Source organism: Arachis stenosperma, chromosome 1, assembly GCF_014773155.1.
Source record: "Arachis stenosperma cultivar V10309 chromosome 1, arast.V10309.gnm1.PFL2, whole genome shotgun sequence".
NCBI classification, from domain to species: Eukaryota; Viridiplantae; Streptophyta; class Magnoliopsida; order Fabales; family Fabaceae; genus Arachis; species Arachis stenosperma.
Genome location: NC_080377.1, coordinates 719623 through 743132, shown reverse-complemented (window position 1 = coordinate 743132; position 23510 = coordinate 719623). Strand labels below are relative to the sequence as shown.

The 23510-nt window shown below is 33.6% G+C and overlaps 3 protein-coding genes across 6 annotated transcripts; 1 reads left to right on the top strand and 2 right to left on the bottom strand.

The window, feature by feature from the left end:
* Positions 1-5031: 5031 nt before the first annotated feature.
* On the bottom strand, positions 5032-8304 carry LOC130962435 (uncharacterized). 2 transcript variants are annotated; one of them, XM_057888658.1, is made up of 2 exons: positions 7993-8304; positions 5032-6349 (listed from the first exon to the last, which is right to left on the bottom strand). In XM_057888658.1, exon 2 carries the CDS (start codon positions 6234-6236, stop codon positions 5277-5279), a length of 960 nt encoding a protein of 319 aa, XP_057744641.1. In that variant the 5' UTR covers positions 6237-6349; positions 7993-8304; the 3' UTR covers positions 5032-5276. The 2 variants fall into 2 exon arrangements, with proteins under 2 accessions (XP_057744641.1, XP_057744637.1); XM_057888654.1 differs by having other exon boundaries at positions 5032-6346.
* A 3172-nt stretch (positions 8305-11476) lies between these two features.
* LOC130975951 (thioredoxin-like protein HCF164, chloroplastic) lies at positions 11477-15175 on the top strand. 2 transcript variants are annotated; one of them, XM_057900759.1, is made up of 5 exons: positions 11477-11972; positions 12755-13026; positions 13548-13781; positions 14398-14501; positions 14644-15175. In XM_057900759.1, exons 2-5 carry the CDS (start codon positions 12856-12858, stop codon positions 14924-14926), a joined length of 792 nt encoding a protein of 263 aa, XP_057756742.1. In that variant the 5' UTR covers positions 11477-11972; positions 12755-12855; the 3' UTR covers positions 14927-15175. The 2 variants fall into 2 exon arrangements, with proteins under 2 accessions (XP_057756742.1, XP_057756670.1); XM_057900687.1 differs by having other exon boundaries at positions 12752-13026.
* A 196-nt stretch (positions 15176-15371) lies between these two features.
* LOC130966318 (wall-associated receptor kinase-like 14) lies at positions 15372-21361 on the bottom strand. 2 transcript variants are annotated; one of them, XM_057891108.1, is made up of 4 exons: positions 21044-21361; positions 19930-20733; positions 18033-18107; positions 15372-17016 (listed from the first exon to the last, which is right to left on the bottom strand). In XM_057891108.1, exons 2-4 carry the CDS (start codon positions 20672-20674, stop codon positions 15761-15763), a joined length of 2076 nt encoding a protein of 691 aa, XP_057747091.1. In that variant the 5' UTR covers positions 20675-20733; positions 21044-21361; the 3' UTR covers positions 15372-15760. The 2 variants fall into 2 exon arrangements, with proteins under 2 accessions (XP_057747091.1, XP_057747096.1); XM_057891113.1 differs by having other exon boundaries at positions 19930-20730.
* Positions 21362-23510: the final 2149 nt, after the last annotated feature.

The following is a 23510-nucleotide window of genomic DNA, read 5'->3' as shown; positions in this document are numbered from 1 at the left end:
AGGATACATGGATATGTGATTTTCTCTTATGTACTCTTCTTCTATTTCACTTCGTTAAGAGACAAAATAAATGTGTCTCCTACACTGTATATTTCTCAGAAGTCACAGCTATCTGAAAGTAACTTGTTGCTCTGTTTTTAAACGCTTCGTGAAGAGACAAAATAAAATTGTCTCCTGAATTTCATCTTAACAGACACATCAGCAATTAAGTTCCAATTCCAGTCAGAAGTAAAAAGCTAAAAGGATTAAAAAAAGGAGGGCATAAATTCAACCCCCTTCTCTAAATTATTCACAAACCTTCAATTGGTATCAGAGCTTAGTCTCACGAGATCAAGCTTCACAGCTTAGAAAAAAGATCCGAATGGCCAACAACATAAGTTCTAATGTCGTGGCTTACACACTCACTAAAGGTCAGCCTAATAACAGACTTCCATTCTTCAACGGCAAGAACTACAACTCCTAGAAGAAAAGAATGCGGATATTTATCCAATCTGTTGATTATAATATCTGGAATATCATCATGAACGATCCACAGATTCCAACAAAAATAAGTGCAGAAGAAGTGGTGACACCTAAAGAAGAAGTTGAATAGACTGATAAAGACAAGAACAAGGTAGAGTTAAATGCCAAAGCAATCAACATGATCCACTGCTCAATTAGTTTTAAGGAGTCCCAGAAGGTATCAAGGTGCAAAACAGTAAAAAGAGATTTAGGAAAAAATCTAAGTCACTTATGAGGGCATTGAACAAGTGAAGAAAATAAGGATTGACATGCTGAAAAAAGAATATGAGATGTTTGTTATAAAGAAAAGAGAAATCATTGATGAAATATTCAAGAGATTCTCGACCATCATCAATAATTTGGATGCTATGGGGATGAGTCACACCGAACAAGTGCTAGTAAGAAAAATATTAAGAAGCCTTACAAAAGAATGAAAAACTAAAGCTACAGTCATTACTGATAGTGGTAAATTAAAACAAATGTCTTATCATAACTTAGTAAAAAACTCCTTGCATATGAAATTACACACTTGAACTATGATGACAAAAAAGAAAGGAGTGACTTTGAAATTTACTATTGATTCATTAGAAGATAATTTCAATGATGATTTATTAAATGACGAAATTGTATGTTTTGATAGGAGGCTAAGGAGACTTATGAGAAGCAAGAGAAGAAGTAAAGGATCGAGTTCAAAAGAACAAATGAGAGACCTCAGCAAAATAATCTGTCATCACTGCAAGGAGGCCGTCCATTACAAGTTTGACGGTCTCAAGTTCAAGAAAGAAGACAGAACTAGGAAGGACAAGAAAAATGTTCTGATGGCATCTTGGAAGGACTTGGAGAACGATTCTGAAGAAGAAGAAGAATCTGAACATGACACTCATGCTTACTTCATGGATGACCGAGAACTAACTGATGAGGTAGATCATCCTATCCTAACTGATGAGGTAGATCATCCTATCCTAACTAATGATGAAATATGTCAAATGATTGATGAATTAACTGGACACATTAGAAATGGTTTGGATAGATGTCATGACCTTGAAGCTAATATTGAGTCTTTAAAAATTGAAAATACATACCTCAGAAAAATTAAGTGAAGCAAAAAATGCAATAGATTTACTTGAAGAAAATAAGAGGCTTAAAACTAAAATTGAAAAACTTAATGGAAAGCATTCGGTTATTAATTTATGGGACCAAATTGATGAAGATGAAAGGTTGCACAAAGTGATTAGAGGTTTAAATTAAGACATAGCTAAATTTGCTCAAAGTTTCGAAAATTTGGACAAATTGCTAGCTAATCAAACAGATAAAGAAAACAGAGACTAAGGTTGCCAGAGATACGATTACGGAAGAAGAAGAAGATAAAAGTATCCCTCCTCAATCTGTTGCTGGTACATCAACTTCTAATAAATACTTGGTCAATGGAATTGTGAAACATGTTCTACTACAGGAGTTTGTGAACTTGATCAAGCATATGATTAACTCTAGCCAACAAGTTAGGAGACTTGCAATTCAAAATGAAAACTCTTTAAGAAAGTCTCAAAGCAGAGTTGAAGTACTTCTCAAATACGTTGAATCATTAGAAGATGACCAAATGATGTCTGAAAAAAAAGAAGATATATTGAGAACAGAGGATGAGAAATCTAATGTCTAGCTCCTTATCAAATGATGCTGATGATGTTAATTCTAAAAAACTATTGACTGAAGTTTCCATTATGTTACTTTCATACTTTGTTGTTTATTTTGAATAACTGTAATAGTTATTTGTAGGTTTTTAACTTTAATTTATACACTTTTTGATGCCTAACAAAATTTTTGTACAGGAAATACTACTCTTCCTTGATAATAAAAGGGAGAGTGAGTAAAATAAATTGTTAGGATGTTTAATTAATGAACAATTAGTACTGTCGTTTTTAGCATGAATTATTTGTGAATTATTTGGTACTAATTGGTTAAGGTTGCTGTTTTGAAAATATTAAATTATTGCAGCTCTGATCGTGAAATTTAATGATCTGATTGTGAAATTTAATTAAAATACTTTTGATCATTATTCTGATTGATATTTGCTTTATGATTGGTTGATGCTGAATGATTATTTTTTAGAACTAAAAAGTTTGTAACATTTTCTGACAAATAAGCTATTGGGCTGGTTCAAAAAAGATGGCTAGTTGAATTGTTTTGGATAATTAACTTTATTTGTGAGTTTATTTTTTGCATGAAAATTGCTTAAATAATTATCACAAGTTAAGAAAAAGCTCACATTCAGGAGAGCTTTCAAAATAAAAGAAAAGGGGGAGTTCAACTTGAAGATTAAAACATCAAAGGAAAGTTTATTAAACTCTTCTTATTTCTTTTATTTACAAATTTATTTTATAATGTTTCTCATTAAGAGGAGATTGTTGAATTTAGAAAAATAATAAATTAAGTGATGATGACTAAACATTATTATTGGATTAAAAACTCAATTATGTATGTGATTAGTTTGTTTATTGTGCAAAAGATTATTGGAATTAAATAAGGCCCAATAACAAGCTAACAAAGTCCTAAAATGATTCAGGCCCATAAACACTCATTTACCAACTAATGGCCCAAGAAATTGTTGAATATTACTATCCAAAAAAAAAAAAGAAGCAACACATTCCCATCTGAACAAACTTGTAACCGAACTCATTCTCTTTCCTCTCTCTTCTCTCATTTACATGAAACACTCCAAAAGGAAAGCAAGAAAAAAGAAGTCCAATTAGGGTTCAAATCAAAAAAGAAAAAAAGGATTACCAAATTTAAGCAAGTCAAAATTTAGGGTTCAAAAAGCTAAGATCAATTTAAGAGGTAAATCGAAAAATCTTTTTTAACTTGGTACTTCATTGATAACTTATCGAAGGTTATTCTCCCTCAAACACCGAACTGAAAAATTGAAGAAAGTGGAGGCTATGAAGCTCTTCTATATATCAACGATCAACAATCAAATTTGGAGCCAAAATTTTGATATACGGCTGAGATCCTTAAAGAAGATTGAAAAAGGATAAAAAAGAGAAGATTGAAAAAGGATAAAAAAGAAGCAGCAAGATTTGTTTGCATGTTGGCTTTAATCACTGCTACTGTCTTCTGTGCTAGTGTTATTGCTGTAATATTTGGGAAAGAAGGAAGTCAAAAGTTTTCACCAAATTTCAAATTTTGGAAACTTTACTCCTCTATTAAACAGGTAAACAACCAAAAATTGATTCAAGTGAGCACATTGTTTGGGTTCTCATAACTTACAAGCTATCCCTTTTTTCTCCTTCAGAGTTTTACATTGAATTTTCTGTTTTTCGATGTTCATCTTTTCTTTGTTTCTTCTCAATGAAAAAAGGCATTAAGTGAGGAATCAGTAAAAGCCATTGGAAGAAAAGACAAAGATAAATATAAGAAAAAGTCAGAAAATTATGTCAAAGCTTTTTTGTATGTTTTTCTATTTTGTACACATGATCATGAAGGGATTTCTTTGCTAAGTTGGGTGAGAAATTAGTGGTTGAAAATTTATGAAATGAACCTAGTCAAATCTAGCTTGGGTAGAAGCTAGGTTTGTTCCAGATAGGATTGTGTTTAATCCTAAAAAAATTGGTGTTTGTAATCTTTGTAAAAGATAATGAAAATTTCTCCATAGTTGTGAAAAAGATTGAATATAGGTCACATTGCACATGATGGCTAAATCAGGATATATGGATATGTGATTTTCTCTTCTCTACTCTTCTTCTATTTCACTTCACTAAGAGATAAAATAAAAGTGTCTCTTACATTGCATATTTCTCAGAAGTCACAACTATTCCAAAGTAACTTGTTGCTCTGTTTCTGAACGCTTTGTAAAGAGACAAAATAAAATTGTCTCATGAATTTTATTTTACAGATGCATTAGCAACTAAGTTTCAATTCCAATCAAAAGCAAAAAGCTAAAAGAATTGAAGAAAAGAGGCCATAAATTCAACCCCTCTTCTATAGGTCATTCACAAACCTTTAAGTAATTAAAAAATTATATTTTTAACTAAATTTTTTCAACTAAAATTTGTTCACCTCTTTTAAAAATAAAAAAATCAGATTAACCTAAAAATATTAAATTTTAAACATTATTATTAATTAAAAAATAAATAGTTCTTCATAATTGATTCCAACGAAAAACCTAACAACAAAAAAAACATGAATTGTCAAAAATCAACTTGTTGAGTGGTTTAATAAAATAACAAATAAAAAAAAAACTAGTTATTAACAGTAAATTATAACAACTAATTTATGTTATTAAAATAAAACAAAATTATGTCTCTTTTTACTGGTGTCATGATTGACACTTCACTTAAAATATTTTTGGATGAAACATTACAAATGATCACTTTATATCTCGTTAATGATTTAGTTAATAGAGTACTTAACTCATTTTGTAACTTTGTTATATCATATCTTTTTAGTAAAATAGTTAATATTCCTTTTGCTTCAATTGCGCAAAATTTGCGCTTCCGCTCGCACGCCCCGTTTTCTAACATCAAATGGGGTCTAAAACCAACTTGCATATCTGTTTTTTATATTTTGGTTTCATGCAAAACACGACGCTCCTTACCCGCCCTAGTGGCTACACAAAATCCTTTTTGCACAATGAAAGGAGTTCTACTCCTTGAGTAGGCGACAGAGGAAAATCTATATATCAAAATCTATTATATGTAAATGCTATCTACATTACATTCTAATTACTATCAAAAATTTTTTCACTCATTGCCCAGCCACACCCTTCAGCATCACCATAAAAGCTATGCAATCTTCGTTCTCTTGCATGCACTCATGTCATCTTCATTTTCCACAGCCATACGGTTATTTAATTTATCAAGATTCCAAGAAACTCGTTTCCTTCCTTTGCAGACACGATTCATCATATTCACACCTAAATCAACACGCTTCTCTTCCTCCCCACCCACTCCACCCATCCTAAACTTCACTTTTCCTCTTCCCTGTGCCAAACCAATCCTGGTATCTTTCTCTTCTTTCCCATTAATCCCATTGATTTGTGATTCGCTTTTATTTTCTTCCAAATTACCACTGAAATGTTCTGCTCCAAGTGAATGTTCCCAGAGTTTCTCACCGAATTTCCTCTCCTTAACCAAAACCTTATGACAATTCTTGTACAACCTTTCCTCGGGAAAATCTGGGAGCCATCTTGGAATATGAAAACCTTGACCTTTTGTTTTATTAGAACATGAGGAGCTAGAATCAGTGATTGATTCTAACTTTGGAATTCCTGAGACATTTTTGTGTAGAATTGGTTTGGAAAATGGTACTTCATTAGAGTACTTTACAAAGTTCATAATCTCTTTCAAAGCTCCAGACCTTAGTAAGTCATTCTTGTGCATCTCTGAGCCACTGGGAAACCCTTGAACAGAGTACAGATCATGAATGCCATTGATGAGGTCAAATAGATTAGCTTCAGTCCGATTGGAAGTGTTGGCGAAAGAGGCAGCTGTTCTTGCTGTTGCTTCGAGATACTTAATAGCAACATTGGTGAAGTTTTCAAGAGTACCCTGTGTAGATTTTTTATATCCAACTGACTGACAGATCTGAGCAACTGCAGTTCTGGCTATAGCAAATGAGAACTGAGATGGGGTCTCCACTAATACAACATCTTTTTCTTTTAGATCTCTCTTCCGTTTGCTTTTAGCCCTTTGGGATAGTTTTAATTTGCTTTTTGCAGTGTTGCTGCTTTGCACAGGCTTCATGAGGAACTAATAAAGAGAGCAAAGCAATAAGGAATAGAGAACCCTATACAAAAGCCAGGGTTTAGGATTTATTCCTGGTACCAAATATCTGCACAGAAGCTCCTTTCCTCCTGCTACATAATAGAAGTTATTACACATCAAAATTAATCATTTCTATACAAATATTATATTTTCACAATGCATGGAAGGTTTGTAGTTTGGTATATATGCAATTAACCTATCAACAATGTAAAACAAAAGACCAATGACATTGAATGTAATATGCCAATAGCCAATAAAAGTGATGGACAAACAAAATATAGAGAGATGCGGAGAGCAATGCTTGCAGGTTTAAGGTATGCCATACTACTCTTTAAGGTACGCCATAATATGCCTCTTTTGCCATACTATTCCTAATCATTTCTCATTTGTTATTCCTCACTGTTCCTAATCATTCCCATTTGTTTATAATATCACAGGTTTAAGGTACACCATACTATTTGCATTCCAACATTCATTTGAAACCAGAAAGGAAAGCTCTCAACAAATAACAGAAAACTTTTTAGTGGTGATAAAAATAAAGGTCTGCTATTGTAGAGGCATGGATGTGGGAGTTAACAAAGCTTGTTGTACCCATAAAATGCGGCCTTGTTTCTAAGGTTGAAGAATTGAAAGATGATAAAGAAGTTTCTACTTGCAAAATCATCTTTTTTTTTTAAAGAGTCTTTGTTTTGCATGATTGCATCATCATTAGTACCTGTGCTATAAGTCCCTCTCTACAATCATATACTTGAGTTTGTAACCAAGGATGGATATGATTTTGTCTAAGAATTTTGTTTCTAGGCTGAAATAATGACATTAAACACAATTCTGTAGCGTTAAGATCACAAATAGTTGCCACAGGGTAAAAGAGAACACAATAATGTTGCAAAAGATTGAGGGGATCTAAGGATAGGAAATGTTCAAATTTTCAAATAAAAAAAAAATAAGAGATTTTGGAATATAAACATTTTTGTACCAATAACATTGTTTTTCTGTTATATTATTATATAATATAATAAACCTTTGCATCCAGTGGCTTCTCTGATGTGGATCTTGCTCTTTTTTTTTTCCTTTTTTGCAATACAAAGAATCCGAAACTTAATTTTTATAGAAGCAAAAGTGCTAGAAAATAGAGAAACATACAAAGTCAAATGTTAAATTGCTTTAAAAAATAAGAAAGAAAGAAAGTAATTCCACAAGAGTAGCATTATAACTTCTAAATAGAACATCAAGAAGGGGAATTAATGAAGAAACAAATTGTAACATCTCAAATTAAAAAGGTCTCTAACCACTTACAGTGTTTGGTACCAACTTATTAAGAAACTCAAGAAGAGAGCAATCTTATGCAGTGGTTCTCTTCAGGGTTGAAGAAAAGATAACAAAGCAAACTATGAACCAATTTCCTAAGAAAAGCAGCAATAGAACATGAATATTTACTTGAATCAGTAACATCAGGCCCAAACTAGCACTGGATCATGATAATATTTACTTGCAATGCAGTTGGATTAGAAAATGTTACAGAAAGACAATTCAATTGGATTAGATGTATCCAGTATTGATCTTTGAGAAAATTTATCAAGGCACACACAACAAACACAATAATCACAGAAACAAATAGACTCAAAATGGAAAACAAACGCAGCCAAATCAACTCCTAATAACACATAAACACGAATGAAAGTTCTGTCAATTATATATGCCGCGGAAGACAAATATTAGAGAGGAAAAGAATTACAATGTGATTGTTGTAAAGTAATAGCGGCGACTCGGCGACCCAAGGGCTTCACTGCTGTTTGAATAAAGTACAAAATGGGCTTGCTCTGGGTGGACGGTGGTGGCGAAGCTGAGAGTGTTGCGCGGCGGAGAACACAACTTCTACGACAACAGCGGCGGCAGCAACGCCATCGGCGACGACAATACCTGCCTCTAGTCCCTTCCTCTTGAGGAATTTGTGCTTATTTTGGAAGAAGAGGGACCTTTGGGGTTATGCAAAACCCAATTTTTTTTTTTTTTTTTGGTGGGGGAAGAGGAAGTTGGGTTTGGCGAAAGTATGTTTTCGTTCCAAGGAAACAATTTAATTTTAAGGGTACTCTATAATATAGATTAGAGTGGCATATAGAGAATATAATTTTTTTTATAGTTATTTTTTATTATTTTATTATTATTTAAAATGTGAGCCCTACCTTTATTAATCGTTCTTTCATTTTATTAAAGAAAAAATCTGTAAACTTACATCTTTATCATATAATTCACCTCATTTTAATACACTTGGACACAAATTCTTTTTCGCATGGGAGAAAGAGATGTGTATGGCACGATGGTGTGAGAAGAGAAGTATTTTACACTATTATATGTTTTCGATTTTTTTATATTATTTTAGTTTTTTAAACAAACAATCATAAATTGAACGGTTCGATTTATGGTTTAGAAAATAAAAACATTTTAATGTTAAAATTGCATCTTTCGATTTTTATTTTTAAAAATAAAAAAATTTAAAGTTACAAATCGGACCCTCCGATTTGATCATCACCTTTTCCATACAAAGAATTCACACTGTCTGAGTTTTTCACACTGAAACTGAGCAAAAATTGTCCCATACATTAATGTAGTACTCCAGAAATTCATAATCATGTAGTTCAAAAAATACGCCATATCACTTAATTTGGAAGAAAAATTTTCAATAAACATTCTTTACGAAGTTGTTTTTGAACTATTTAAGTGCAAAAACCAAAATGACATCATTATATAGAATATATTGTGGCATTCGCTTAAGAATAGTATGCATAAATCGGCATAGGTTAATTCGATTTAATCTTGCATTCCCTATTTAAGGTTCGATTTATATTGTTTTAATGAAAAATAAAGAACATATTAATACATATTGGGTTGGATCGATTTAGATTAAAAAAATGATATATTTAAAATGATATATTTACACGTTTTGAGCTTTTGAGCATAAATTAAATTTGACTAATTTAATTTATGTATAAATTGATAAATCCAGCTCAACCAATTTAATGTACATAGATTTAATTAAGACAAGTCAAATTAAAATAAAGATATTTGTATAATTTTATTAGCTAATTATTTTATTAAAATAAATTATCTTTTTTTACTATTTTTTTATTAAAAAGTTGGTAAAACCATCTTTTTAAATATTTAAAATCAATTTTATTCCAACTCTAACTATTTTATTGTGGATTATGTTCCTCTTATTTATGACTGTGTTGACTCTCTCCTTCTCACTTTAAAGAAGTAGAAATTATATTTCTAAAAATTGAACTGGATCATAGGATTCAATTGGTTTAACTGAGAATTAATGAGTAAATAGTTAAATTAGTTTTTGAAAAATTACTCATTCTTCAAATTAATTTTCAAAAGAATTTTTTAATTAAATTTATCTTTTAAAGATTAAATTAATCATGTTAATCTCTATCACTTTCATTGCTAACAGTGTCAAAATTTATTGATGTGGTACTTTAGGCTCCGTTTATTTGCTGCTTAACCAGCAATATATAGAGACACAAAGATACAATAGCACATAGACATGAACATTCACAAAATTTTTTATCTTATTTGACAACATTAAACATAATAGTACATTGTTATACATAAATTTATTAAAATAACAAATTTATCATCACCAATAATACTACCATATCCACAATTACCACTATTCACAACCACCATCACCATCTACAACTACCATCACTACCACTATAAAATTTATCATCTTCATCATCATTTACAATGACCAAAAAATCACTAATAATTTTTTTAATAATTACCATTTATCTAAAAAAGACAAAAAGACAGAGACAATAATCACAATAACCATAACCAAAATTAAAAAAATATCACAGGAGAACGAAAGAGATGAGGGAGACGGTGAGAGAATGAACAGAGAAAAGTGCTGCAATTTTCTTGGTCACGAGCGTTAGATGGCGACATTAACTTGCTGTGTCGAGAGAGTTGGACGGTGCTGTGGCTCTGTGTCGTGAGGGATGGACAGCGAAAGCGACAGATCTGGACGAGTGGCGGCAGAGATGCGAAGGCGGCGCAGATCCGAGAAAGGCGACGACAGAAGAGCGCGCAAAGAAGACACAAATTTAAGAACGCAAGAAAGAAGAGTGCGGCGATAGAAAGAGAGAGGACCGTCGGAGGATGGAGGCATGGCGGCGGCAACAGAATCTATGGCAGAGGAGAAGAATTTGGAGAGAGGTAGAAAACTGACGAAGAAGGAAGAGGGAGTAGAAAAAGGAGTTAGGATAGGATTGAAGTAGGGATAAAGCTGAAATTTTTGAAATTAACTAGGGATAAAAATGAAAAAATTGTGTCTCATAAGTTGTGTCTCAACTTTAAGAAGAGACACTGAAAACATGTATTCTGTGTGTAAGATGTGTACCACTGTGTCCTTCAAAATTCGTGTTTCAACAAACAAATAGTGGACGTGTACTACCGTATTTATGTACCAGTATCCATGTCTAAGCAAACAAATGCAGCCTTGAATAATATCACAACACACACTTAATATTTCTAATTGACTATTAACATGATTAATTTAAGAAATTAGATCAAATCAACCACAAATTGAGGAACTCTAATACCTCAAGTTCTTCTCTTAATTAGATTTTGATTTGATCTAATTTTATAAATTTATTATGTTAATAGTCAACTGAGACTCCTAAAAGTGTATTGTGGTGTCACTTAACGCCACCTTAACAAATTTTAATATTATCAATAAAAAAAGTAACAAAAAAACTAACATGATTAATTTAAAATATTTAAAAGACAAATTTAATTAAAAAATATTTCGAAGACTAAATTAAAAAACAATGATCTTTTAAAGACCAATTTAACCATTTAATCGAGAATCAATTTTTGGAGAGATTTAATTGACTTTAAAAACCGTTTGATAAATAACCAGTTAAAAAATCGATCAAATCAGAAGCTAACCATTGAACCGTGTGAATTGGTTCGTTTTTGGATTGTCCGGTATATGTCAAAAGGTGAAAATTCAAGTACAGTCGATTTTACGTAAAATTGATAGCTGAAAGCTGTGAGATGAAAAATTTAGTCAAATCAGTTAGCTCAGTTATCAACTTCACGCGAAACCGAGTGCGACTAGTTTTTACCATGCCAAAACAGCGTAGTTTTATTAGGAAAAATGAAAATTTAAAATCCCACGGTTCCACGCTGCTCAGTCTCTCACCCATTCATTCTCAGTTCTCACTTCTCACTTCTCAGTCCCTCACATATCTCCCACACACCAGAGACTAGAGACCTAAACCGTACCACTCAACCCCACGCCCCACCTTCTTCATCGCCGAGCTACTCTCTATCTGCGGGAGGGTGTCGTCTCCGTCGGCCTAGCCTCAATCGAGCCTCCACCTTCTCCTCTCGGCGTCGCTCACGTGCACAGAACCCACGGGGTCCTTTGTTTTCTCCCGTTTCCAACATCGCTCCTGTCATCCATTTTCCCGCCGGCGCTCTTCGTTTCTCCGTCCCAGTCCTCTTCTCAGCGTAGCGGTGGTTCGTTCTCTCCTCGGAATCTCTCTGTCTTCAAGCGCTCTCTCTCTCCGAGCTCACTCTCTCTCACCGCGAACGTCTCTGCTTGCGCCCAGCCGTCTTCTCCTCGCCGTCACCTTCGTTCTCTCCTCCGCGTCTCTCTCTCTTCAAGTTCTCTCCATCCGAGCTCACTCTCTCTCACCATTGGTAAGCCTCTACTGCTTCTTAGTTAATGTTAATTTTGTTCTGACTTCTGAGTTAATGTTAATTTTCTGATGTAATATTGATTGTTGATTTTTTCTGAGTTATTGTTTTCTGAACTAATTATTGTTCATTGTTGTTAATTTTTCTGAGTTTAGTGTGTTTTCTGAGTTAACAGGGGGTTTAAATCCTTCCTTGAAATTGTTCTCAGGGCTGGCTTAAGATTACACGCATCATGATTCTTGGGGAGTGATGCTTCACCAAGTATCTGTTTATTTTTCTTCAGATTCATTTTTTTTTTCAAAATTTGAAATTTGACATTGGATTTAAGTTTATGCGTAGTTATAGGAACAGAAGTCAAACACAATTAAGATTAGGATGACTTTTCAATGTTTGTTTTCCAAAAACAAAAAGATCATATGCATCATGATTCATGGGCTAGTTTAGTGTGTTTTCTGTTTTCTGAGTTAGTGTGTTTGTCATTATGTTTGAACTTTTTATGAACTTCTAATTATAAATTTTAGATAAGTTATTAGATGAAATTGTGAAGTATGAAATTTTATTAGTATAGAAACCACTGAATTTAAATATTTGAAATTATATATTGCATTTTAAATAATTTTATTTATATTTAATTAAACTGGTTTAACTACAGTTTGATCCTGTTGGACCATTAAACTATTGAACCAGTCACTTGATCGATTCATTGACTGGTTCGGTTCTCTCAACCTTGGTAGAAATAGATTTCAGTCAAATTCACCTTCCTTATACGCTACTACCACCAGTAGTAGTTGCTTGCAGGTGGTCTCTACCTCGTGCTTCCCTGCTTCCTTGGAGCCTAGTAACCTGCCAAAAGCAACAAGAGGATTTATTTTGTCTTTCTCCCTCAATGGCTTGCTTCTGCCCAAGGCCCATCAGCCTCAACAGGTTTGGACCATCCCCGCAAATCCCTCAACCTCCTCGAATCATTGCAAATCCTCAGCAACGTCTCAAGAGAACCCGGAAATTCATAACCTTAGCTTGCCAAACAAATCCAAACCTCGACGACACCTCTACAAAGGTATTCATTATTTTTACTATTATTTGTTTATCTATTTATTATTATGAACTTCAGTACACTAGGTACTCCCTGCGCAACTTTGTTTGTTGAGTTAAATACCCACAGTGATCTTTGAGATTGGTCACGTGCATTAAAATAGCATTCAATATTCTAATCGTACCAATTACGTGCAGTATGTTAATCCTAACAGCTAAATGAATCACTTGGGCTGAAGTACTAACCATAGTTACATGGACCGTATGTAAAATATTTTATACATATGATGTTCCGGTGTGCATATGAATTAGTGTACGCACGAATTGGTACGCAGTATGCTACCTAGTTGATGAATTCATGTTACTATGGTACTAACATGAAGCAGTTTTGTCAATCTCAGAAACATAATTGATATAATTGAGATTTGACTATTTTAATGTCCGCGACCAATACTAAGGTCTAGGGACCAATTTAAGGCTTGCTGTTGAAACCTGCTATTTATCAAAAAGAAAATAATAGAATGCCCTTTAAAATTTTGTTGTTAGGAAAGGTTGGTTGTTGAGCCAAGCAATAGTAAGGGAACGAGTTCCCCCCAAGATGCTGCTGCTCCTTCTTCTTCTTCTTCCCCTCCTGGCCTTCCTGAATTACCGAACAAAGATACTAACAGGAAGATAGCAATTGTTTCTATTTTAGCTGCTTGGGGTCTTTTCTTGTCTTCAAGGTTGGATTTTGGTGTTTCCTTGAAGGATCTCACTGCCCTTGCATTGCCCTATGAAGAGGTTTGATCTCCATTATAGACTATTTGTCTTCTAATTCCAGCAATAAAAAGAATAAAAGTTAAAGTTTAATTGACATCAATTTATTTCTTGAGAGATGGGTAATGACTACTAACAATGTGACACCAATCTTGTTTGAGTTATTCCTTGAAAAAAATGATCATAATTTTAATTTCTAATTACAGTGAAGAAGGCCAATTTAGTGTCTCAATAATAGGGAGTGTTTAAGTGTGGGGAAAAAATTATTTGAATTTGAAAACACTTAAATGGCTAAATGCCATGGATTTAGAGATCAATTCACTTCCCTTTTCATTTACATGATTAACACTAAGCTTGATTTATAATTCAATTAATTTTTTATTTTAACTCGTTCCAAATGTGCACATGGGGATTCACATAAATTTTTACTTGTTTTGAACAGAACATGGATATATTATAGAGTATAGACTGAAGTCACCTATTTAACTGTCTTTTAGGAACCAAAATAGTAATTTTCTCAAGAATACATAACAAGATAAATTAGCAACTTTGTAAAAGTTTGCAGCTGCCAATGAACTTTCTGTACTCGTATATATACAAACAAATTTTCTTGTATTATTTATACTTTGTTGGGTATCAGGCACTGTCCAATGGAAAGCCCACTGTAGTGGAGTTTTATGCAGATTGGTGTGAAGTATGCCGGGAATTAGCTCCAGATGTGTACAAAGTAGAGCAGCAATACAAGTAATAAGTTCTATTGATGTTGAGCACTTTTATTGTTTTGCTAGTTCGTCAGTAAAAATAGATATATTGCGTAATTTCATAAAATTGTTCAGCTCGTAATTTTTCATGTATACCTATTATTGACTTAGAACCTTGGCATCAGGGATCAAGTGAATTTTGTTATGTTGAATGTGGATAATACCAAGTGGGAGCAAGAGCTTGATGAGTTTGGTGTTGAGGGTATTCCACATTTTGCCTTCCTTGACAAAGATGGAAATGAGGAGGGGAATGTGGTAGGGAGGCTCCCAAGGAAGTACCTGCTCGAAAATGTTGACGCGCTTGCTCGTGGCGAAAATTCAGTGCCACATGCTCGTGTTATGGGACAATATTCGAGTGCTGAAGCAAGAAAGGTGCACCAAGTTGTTGATCCTAGAAGTCATGGCTAAATTTCCCTGGTAAAATACATTCTGTTATTGTTCCTAAGAAACTGCTTCTGAAGAGGCAGTTCATTTCTCTTGTATGCTGCCATTCATGTTCATCACAAGTTTACTGTATCATGAACATAATTTCCTCAACCCAAATGCCGAATTGTTGGGGCAAATGTTTGTATCCAAGACAACCATCTAGACTAGATATGTATATACATGATATCTCAGTCTTAACAATTATATGCTTACATGTTATTTTAGTAGTTAGTCTATTATAGTTAGTCTTATGATATATGAGAACAAAATTTGCTATTCTTTATATTACTTAAAAGGTACAAACTTTTAAAAAATAATAGTGATGTAAAATTCATACTAATATTGACTTAATCTGTTATTTTTATAATAAGTTAATTTTATTTGTCTTATGATCCGCAAGTTAAAAGTTCAAATTAAAAGACAACGATTAAAAAAGACAATGATCAACCCACCTTAGAAGATGTGAAGTTTTTAATTCAATACCTTAGAAGCAAGTGACACGTCATTAAGACATCAGACAAGTGTTCAAACCAACAATATAGCAAAACCGACTATCTTATCTAACAATTTTCTATTCAAGAGCAAAGAAAATACAAAGAAAGATCAAAGGCGGCTTGGATTTGGATATTTCTATTTTCTAATAAGGATTGCACACAACAACTATTCAAAGTTTGCTTATCCGAAAATTGAAGAATTTCATTGGATATCGTTAGCACAATTCAGAGAGGAAAGGAAACCAAGATCCTAACTGAAATCACACACACAAAAATGGGTTATATCCCACAACTGCAAAGAGAACACAACTATTAACTACTTTCACTGAACTACATTTCCCAACAAGCTATTAGTTGAGGGTGAGCTAGGTCCACTTAACCAAGCAACATGCACAGAAACTGGGGAACTCTCCCTTACCTCTTCCAATGGAACAACACTAAATGCCTCACTCTCTTGTCCCGCTCTCTCAAAATGGACACTATTCATTGACTTCTGGCTTCTGTTTCGAGGCGACGAACACGCGGACACGGCCGGTGAAGCCATGTAGATGGTTTCTTCCATAGTCGTCCAACCGCTTCGCCTGATGTGTTCTAGCTCCTCGGCAACTTCCATCATGGTTGGCCTCATGTCGCTATGAAAAGCCAGGCATCGAAACGCAAGCTCAGCTACCTTGTGAACAGAGTAGAGAGTCCAAGCATCTCTATGTGGTTCAAGGTAGGGATCAATGATCTCATCTACCAATCCACGCCTAATCCTATCAACAGCAAGTGCAGCCAAATTAATCTCGCTACGAGCCCTTGCGAAATCAACCACTTTCATGGCAGTTATTATCTCAACAAGAACCACTCCAAAGCTATACACATCGCTTTTATCAGAAAGATGGAAATTCTGATGGTATTGAGGGTCAACATAGCCAGGTGTCCCCTGCGGCGCTGTCGAGATATGAGAGGTTTCTGTCATGCCAATCCTGGAAAGGCCAAAGTCTGCAACTTTTGATTGGAAGTTATAGTCCAAGAGTATGTTACTGGATTTTATGTCTCTGTGATAAATTGGAGGATCTATTGCAGAGTGGAGATATGCAATGGCGTTGGCGGTTTCAGTTGCAATTGTGAGCCTTACTGTCCAAGAAAGTACTCCACCTCTCTCCCTCTGCAAATGTTGTGATAGAGTTCCATTCGGCATGAACTCGTAAACAAGTATCTGTTCTCCTTCCTCTACGCAGCAGCCGAGGAGGCGGACTAAATTCGGATGACTCACCGAAGATAGTAACTTGATCTCATTCATTACTTGGTCAATACTATTGGTGTCCCTGTATTTGATCTTTTTTATAGCAACCCACTCATCATTGTGAAGGTTTCCAGCATAAACTGTACCAAAAGCCCCAGTTCCCAACCTGTTTTTCTCAGAGAAAAAATCTGTGGCTCTTTCTATTTCCTTGTAAGGGTAGAAAGGGACACTGTTGTTGCCTGCAGCTTCTTGTAATATATGCTTTGCTCGAACTTGTTTTCGCAGCCAATTGGCGCGCCGCCTGGTGAAGTAACATACCAGAGACACAGCTGCAACCAGGAAGGCACCAACTGTGATCACAGAAAGAATCATGCAGAATTGGTTAAAATATTTGATAATGAAAATCTTTTTCGAAAGAGAGAGAGAGAGTGTGTGACTTTGTAAACAAGATAAGGAGAAAATTGCAATCCACTATGACTTCCAATTATTAGTGATTCCTTCTCCCTTTTTTTTGTTTCCAGTTCCTATGTTGATGCAGTGATGGTAGAAAATCCAAATCCAACTTTAGAATGGTTCTTTGTACATAATTGTTTAGAAACTCAAATTGGCATGTAGTTATATGAATCCAAGTCAAGATGGCAATTATGTAATTCACTTACACCCGGTCTAAGTGTACTTTAGACTGTAAATGAATAAAAATAACATGTACAGAGTTAAATCTCAAATTTGGCCCCTAAAATTTGGTCTGATATTCAAAATGACCCCTATAATTTCGTTGGCCTCAATTAGAACCCCTAAATTTATAATTGTGGCTCTAGCTTGCCCCTGTAATTATCTCCGTCACCGAAATGCTGATCTAGCACAATTGCATGTCATGGTGGACACTACTTAAACGACGGCGCATTGGTTTCGCATGCAGACCCTTTGGAAACCACCTAGTGTAAGGGTTTTCTTGATGTTTGGCAACTTATGATTCTCGTAGTGGAAAGAAAGAGAGTTTTAACCCACAAAAAACTGAAACGACGTGATTTCCAAAGGGTTTCAGCGCGAAACTAATGCGCCGTCGTTTAAGTAGTGTCTACCATGTCATGCAATTGCATCAAATCAGCGTTCTGGTGACGGAGATGGTCGCAGAGGCAAGTTGGAACCACAATTGCAAATTTAGGATTCTAATTAGGGCCAACGAAATTGTGAGAGTCATTTTGAGTATCAGATTAAATTTCGGGGGCCAAATTGAGATTTAACTCAACATGAACAAGTTAGAATGGATGAACAAATAGTGTGTATTTTTATTCATTTTAAATTATTTTATGTGCATTTTTGTCTGTTCAACATTATATATAGCAGAAGGCTAGTGAGATTCTACCTCCAATAAGGACACCAATTTTGATTCCTTCCCCGCATCTTCCAAACTTCAATCTTGAGCCCTTGCAATAAGAAACTGATGAGAAAACAATACACAGAATTAGAAATGTGAACAAACATATTTTAAAACCTAGAGTTCACTTATTCAAGTAAATCAAGTAGTTAGAACATAGCAATATAGCATAGGTCACTATATGATGCGGCTGAGTTTTACACGTCTTATAGTTTTGTATTCAACGCACATTAAAAAATGTGTACATATTAATCATTATCTATCATTATATTTTATTCACATCTGAACAAAAAAGTCAGGGAGTTCATATCCCACATCTGCCACCCTATGTGCAACTGGATCTGCAGTATCTTCAATGTTCTTTGTTGATTGAGTCAAAGCATATTTTTTACTTGATTTTTTGTTTTCGAATAACTCATGCCACAGTCAATTTGTCAACAATAATAAATAATTAAATAAAATGATAAAATGTGTCGGTGATATGGTGAACTAGTTTATCCCTAACTTCTCCCCCTTATAACTACTCATAATAAAACGAAGGTTTATCCTTTAATTAAAGATTAAGTGTATGTATAAAACTAATTCACATATAAAGATAACTAGTTTTGGTGAATGTAGTTTATCAATAATTTCTCCACTTTTGAGTCTGACTACTAATAATAAAATGAAAGTTAAAGGAAAAAGATCAAATCCATCCAACAAGACATGTGCTATACCTAATAGTGATCTATAAATAATGGAAAGGAACAAAATACATGTTGACTTTTGAAGAAGTCTTTCTTTGGCAAGTTACCATTCAAAAGAAGGATCATATTAAACAAAGAAGCAACAAGCAGTTGCTTTTGGTTCTATAATCTCTGTAAAATCCAGGGTAAGACCCCAATTAGCTTCAATTTGTTTCTAAATAAATAATTGCTGCACTGGCACACAGGAAGGAGCCATGATTATTCAGTGGTTCCATTCCACTGAAAAATAAAAAAATTAAAAAAAAATTGAATCTTATGCTTAAGTTTTTTTTTTTTTTTATATATATATCAAACGTCCTACCCCTCTCTTCCTTTCAGGGAAAAAAAAAATTAAAGCTCGCCATTATGGAGCATATAAAGCACACACTAATTTTTATTCCCCAACCAAAACTAAAAGTTAAGAAAAAAATTTAAAAAAGAAAAATTCAAAATTGAAGTGTTCCTGCTTGGTAGGCCAGAGGATAAAGCACCATCCAGTTGCCAAAAACCACTTCATCATTGAAATCCATTAATCATCATCATCATCATCATCATCATCATCATCATCATCATCATTAAAAAGCCAGAATTTCCATAAAACAATTTATCAGGATGTGCGTCGCAAAATCTAACTTTTAGCATAATGAATAATGTTTATTACTTTAATTTATTTTAATCAAAACTGTAATTATCTTTATATAAAATTAATAGTTAATAATAATTTAATTAAATTATTTAATTATTAATTTTATATAAAAATATCTGCATAGTAATTTTTGAATATTTACAAAAAAAATTTAAAAGCCAACACTTTTATTAAAATTTGACTAGTATTTAACGATAAAAAAGAATAGGTAATCTCATATCATTGGATGTAATCTCACATTGTTAAAAACATTAATAATAACTAATTAATGACTATAAATTACAAAATTTGCTGTCTCTAACACTCCTCTATTTACAATTATAAAAAAAAAAATTGGTGAAAACTCACGTGAAGTCGACTTCACGTGAAGTTGATATCTGAGAGTCGTTAGATTAAAATTTAGTCAAATCAGTCAAATTATCTAACAGTTCTCAAATATCAACTTCACGTAAACTCGCTGCATCTGAGTTTTCACCAAAAAATTTTCATTAAAAAACAAATTTCATGGACTAACCTTTCTGGCAACCGATACCGTTGTTGAAGCCATCTCCTCTGAAACCGTCACGGCAGTGGCACCTGAACCCGTTCTTACTTTCTCCAACATTGACCTTATCACAATTCGCATTCTCTGAACAAATCCCACACGACCCTTCAAGCCACCACCCCAACTCAACCACCTGAAACTGCAGCGATACCTCTTTACTCTTATCAAAAGCAAAAGCAGAAAACAACGACCGGCACCCAATTCCTCGCCAATCCGTAACGCTCACAACATCAGCACGTTCCTTTTGATTCCGCGGTTTTGTGAAGCAACTAATGTTTTCACTTCTTCTATCACACCCTTTAATCTCACTCTGGCTCCCAATGAAACTAGCTATTGGGATATTGCAGCCTCCAAGCTCGTGTTCACAGCCTTGTACGAGGAAGCTGTTGTTCCATGTTGGACCATAGTTTTCTCCGAAGAGGGGCTCTATAAAATCCTTTCCCCGGTTGCATTCGGCCGGGAGAATGATGAATATGCTTTCAGATGTTACGTTCTGGACTTGTAGATTTCCAATTTGGACTCTCTTGTTTCTGTTGGTGGTGGTGCAGTTAAGTTTGATTTCACAATCATCGGAGAAACCAAAAGGGTACGGCAAGGAATATTCTCCGCAACTACGGTTGCAGTTATTGTGGTTCTTGCCTCTTGTTGTGTTGAACAACACCAAGATTGTTGTGAGAAGGAGGAGAATAGAAAGGTTTGTATGGAAATGAAACATTTCTTTATGAAACTTCAAATTGGGGTATGTGGGAATCTTTAATCAATAATATCACCCTTCTGCAAATAAAAAAAAAATGGTTAGATAGTAGATAGATTCATACCCTGCACAATTGTACATCCTCATATGTAGAAAGCTTTGAGCTTCTTTTAAGAAATTAGAAAGAAAACAATATAAGTATGTTTCTGAGCATGAGGTTGAAGGATTAATTGAGAAATTAAAGGCTTGTAATTGATGCAGTTGGGGAGCCATCTATCTCAATAAATGCCCAACAAGCCAGGTGAAAAAAGCTATAAAAGCCTTAAGTTTGTTCCATAAAAAAAATGAAAATTTCAACATATGGTTTGTAACTTGTAAAGGTAACCATACCAATAACAACATGTGCATAGCTTCAAGGTTGACATTAATGACGCTATAAGTGGGATGATAAGTAGTAGTAATTCACCGAAAAACTTGAAGATCCAGGTTGGTGATATGGATATATATTGTAAATAGAGTTTCGAATATTCATATAGAGAAAGAAGAAGAGAGAGTTGTTTAGCTAAAAGTGAAATTAACAAGAAAATAATAAAACGAAATTGTTGCATAAGAGAAGCATGGCGAGCAGAGCAAATTGAGGTGTTGTTCTGAGAAGGTTCTTTCAAGTTTAAATTCATGCTCTATGTTCTGTGGCGTCAAGGGGGTTGACCTGTTAACTGGAACGTAAAATACATGTCCTCCTTTCACTTTTTTCTTTTCTTAATTTAATGACAAGTAGTATAGGTATAGCTAGGGGTGTTCGTCGGTGCGGTTTGAATCGGTTTTGAGTCAAAAATTTATCTGATCCGAACACTAATTTTATTTGCGATGCAGTTTGGATTAGACATATTATAAAAAAATTGAACATATTATAAGTATAATTGTAAATATAATAATAAAATAATAATATTATAATACATTGTGCGGTTTGAATTGGATTGAATCGGTTATAAAAATTAGATCCAAAATCCGATCCGATCCAACGGTTTGCAAAAAATAGAATCCAATCAAATCCGAATTAGTACGATTTTAATCGATTTTCAGTTTGAATTGAATTGAATGAACACTTTAATTTAAATCAGTTTGAATTTGAACACCCCTAAATATAGCCTTATTTGATTTTATTATATTTTAATTTATCTCGCACAGAAAAATGGCCCACCCCCACAAGCCAAATTGGCTGAACGTAAGGTATGGGAACGAACTGATCAAATTAAAAGTTTCAGATGGGTAATTTCCCGTGTAAAATTGTATAGAAGGAGTGCAAGGCTTTTTTTAAATATATGTGTAATATATTATTATTGGAAGATTGGGTGTTTTTTTTTATATGGTGTTTTATTCAAATCGGACGGTCCGATTTGTTTGAGGAGAAAAATAAGTTACAAATCGGAGGGTCCAATTTGTTTGGAGAAAAAAATTAACTGCAAATCGGAGGGTCCGTTTTGCATTTTTTATTTTTTTTTTTATTTTTTAAAATAAAAATCGGACGGTCCGATTTCAACATTTAAATTTTTTTTTTTTCGAATTCACAAATCGGACCGTCCGATTTGTGATTGTTTGTTTGAAAAAAAATAAAGCAAACAAATCGGTGCATCCGATTTGTTAATCCCATACCAATGTGAAACACACTTCTGTTCCCACCTTCTTGTTATTCACTTCTCTCTCTCCCACATAAAAAATAACAAGCGTAATTTCCCGTGTAAAATTGTATAGAAGGAGTGCAAGGCTATTTTTTTTTAATAAATAAAAGATATTTATTTTTCAGTTTAGATGAAATACAAAATTACAAATATTTAAGGTTTTGTGTAGTTTACGACAATTTTGCGGTCAGTCTTATTTTCGTTTGTTATGACAGCAAAATTGTCTCATAAAACTACTTTACAATTATAGGCTACAAAAAAAGCAATACCAATTCTTAAATCTCAGTTGCACAGTCAAGGAGAGCAAAATAAATAATACAAACTTTTCTACTTTAATTCCGCACACTCTAATAGCAAAATTAAGAAAGAAAAAACTATCTCATTATGAAATAAAAAACACAACTAAAACAAGTTATTTATAAATATTAGATGACTAGTATTTTTTAATCATTTATTTTATGTTCTAGTATTTTCTAACACATATACAAGTTTAAAAAATAATTAATGAGAATATAGCTATTGTTGTTGTTTATCCAAATACAATCATTAAAAAATGGTTATAACCAAGAAGCTAGTCATTCTTTGGTCAGAACACATTAAAAAGTTTTTTTTTTCTTTTTGTGCTTCATCAAGAATTTAAGGAGAAATTTGTCAAGTACCAAAAATAAAACAAATAACAATGAAAAAAACAAAGTCAATTACAGTGAGAAGCTTATCAACACTTAAAAATAAAATTTGGAGTCAAAGGAAGGCTCTACAGTCAAAATTAAAGAAGTTTAAAAAAAAAAGATGAGAGAGAATGGATAAGTTACATGCAACAGATTCAGATTTCTCTCTCCTCATTGATGAAACCGCTGCAAGCTTTGTGAAGGAGAAGAAGACAATATGGACCTTGAACTAGATTCAAACTTGGAAGTTACACTCTTCTATAATAAGGGTGAACAGCCTGGGGTTGAAGACAAGAGAGTAAGAACTAAAACAGAGTTCGATTCTCATAGCTTCCTAAACTTTTAAGTACTTCTCCTTCATGATTCTCATTTAGTATTTCTTTTTCTCAATTTAATCTGTCTAAGTCATATTAAAAAAGGAAAATATGGTAAAGTTTGTAAAAAAAAGCTAATGAGAGGTAAAAAGCAGTGAGTTAAACTAGGAGAAAAAAGTATAAGATGTCACAAATT

What these genes read in the sequence shown, in the direction of transcription:
- LOC130966318 (XM_057891108.1), bottom strand. Translation starts at nt 20,674, where the DNA reads ATGTTTCATTTCCATACAAACCTTTCTATTCTCCTCCTTCTCACAACA. An exon ending in CGGTATCGGTTGCCAGAAAG is followed by an intron (nt 18,108 to 19,929) that starts GTTAGTCCATGA and finishes TTTTCTCATCAG; the next exon opens with TTTCTTATTGCAAGGGCTCA. An exon ending in AATTGGTGTCCTTATTGGAG is followed by an intron (nt 17,017 to 18,032) that starts GTAGAATCTCAC and finishes CTGTGATCACAG; the next exon opens with TTGGTGCCTTCCTGGTTGCA.
- LOC130962435 (XM_057888658.1), bottom strand. Translation starts at nt 6,236, where the DNA reads ATGAAGCCTGTGCAAAGCAGCAACACTGCAAAAAGCAAATTAAAACTA.
- LOC130975951 (XM_057900759.1), top strand. Translation starts at nt 12,856, where the DNA reads ATGGCTTGCTTCTGCCCAAGGCCCATCAGCCTCAACAGGTTTGGACCA. An exon ending in TCGACGACACCTCTACAAAG is followed by an intron (nt 13,027 to 13,547) that starts GTATTCATTATT and finishes TTTTGTTGTTAG; the next exon opens with GAAAGGTTGGTTGTTGAGCC. An exon ending in AAAGTAGAGCAGCAATACAA is followed by an intron (nt 14,502 to 14,643) that starts GTAATAAGTTCT and finishes CCTTGGCATCAG; the next exon opens with GGATCAAGTGAATTTTGTTA.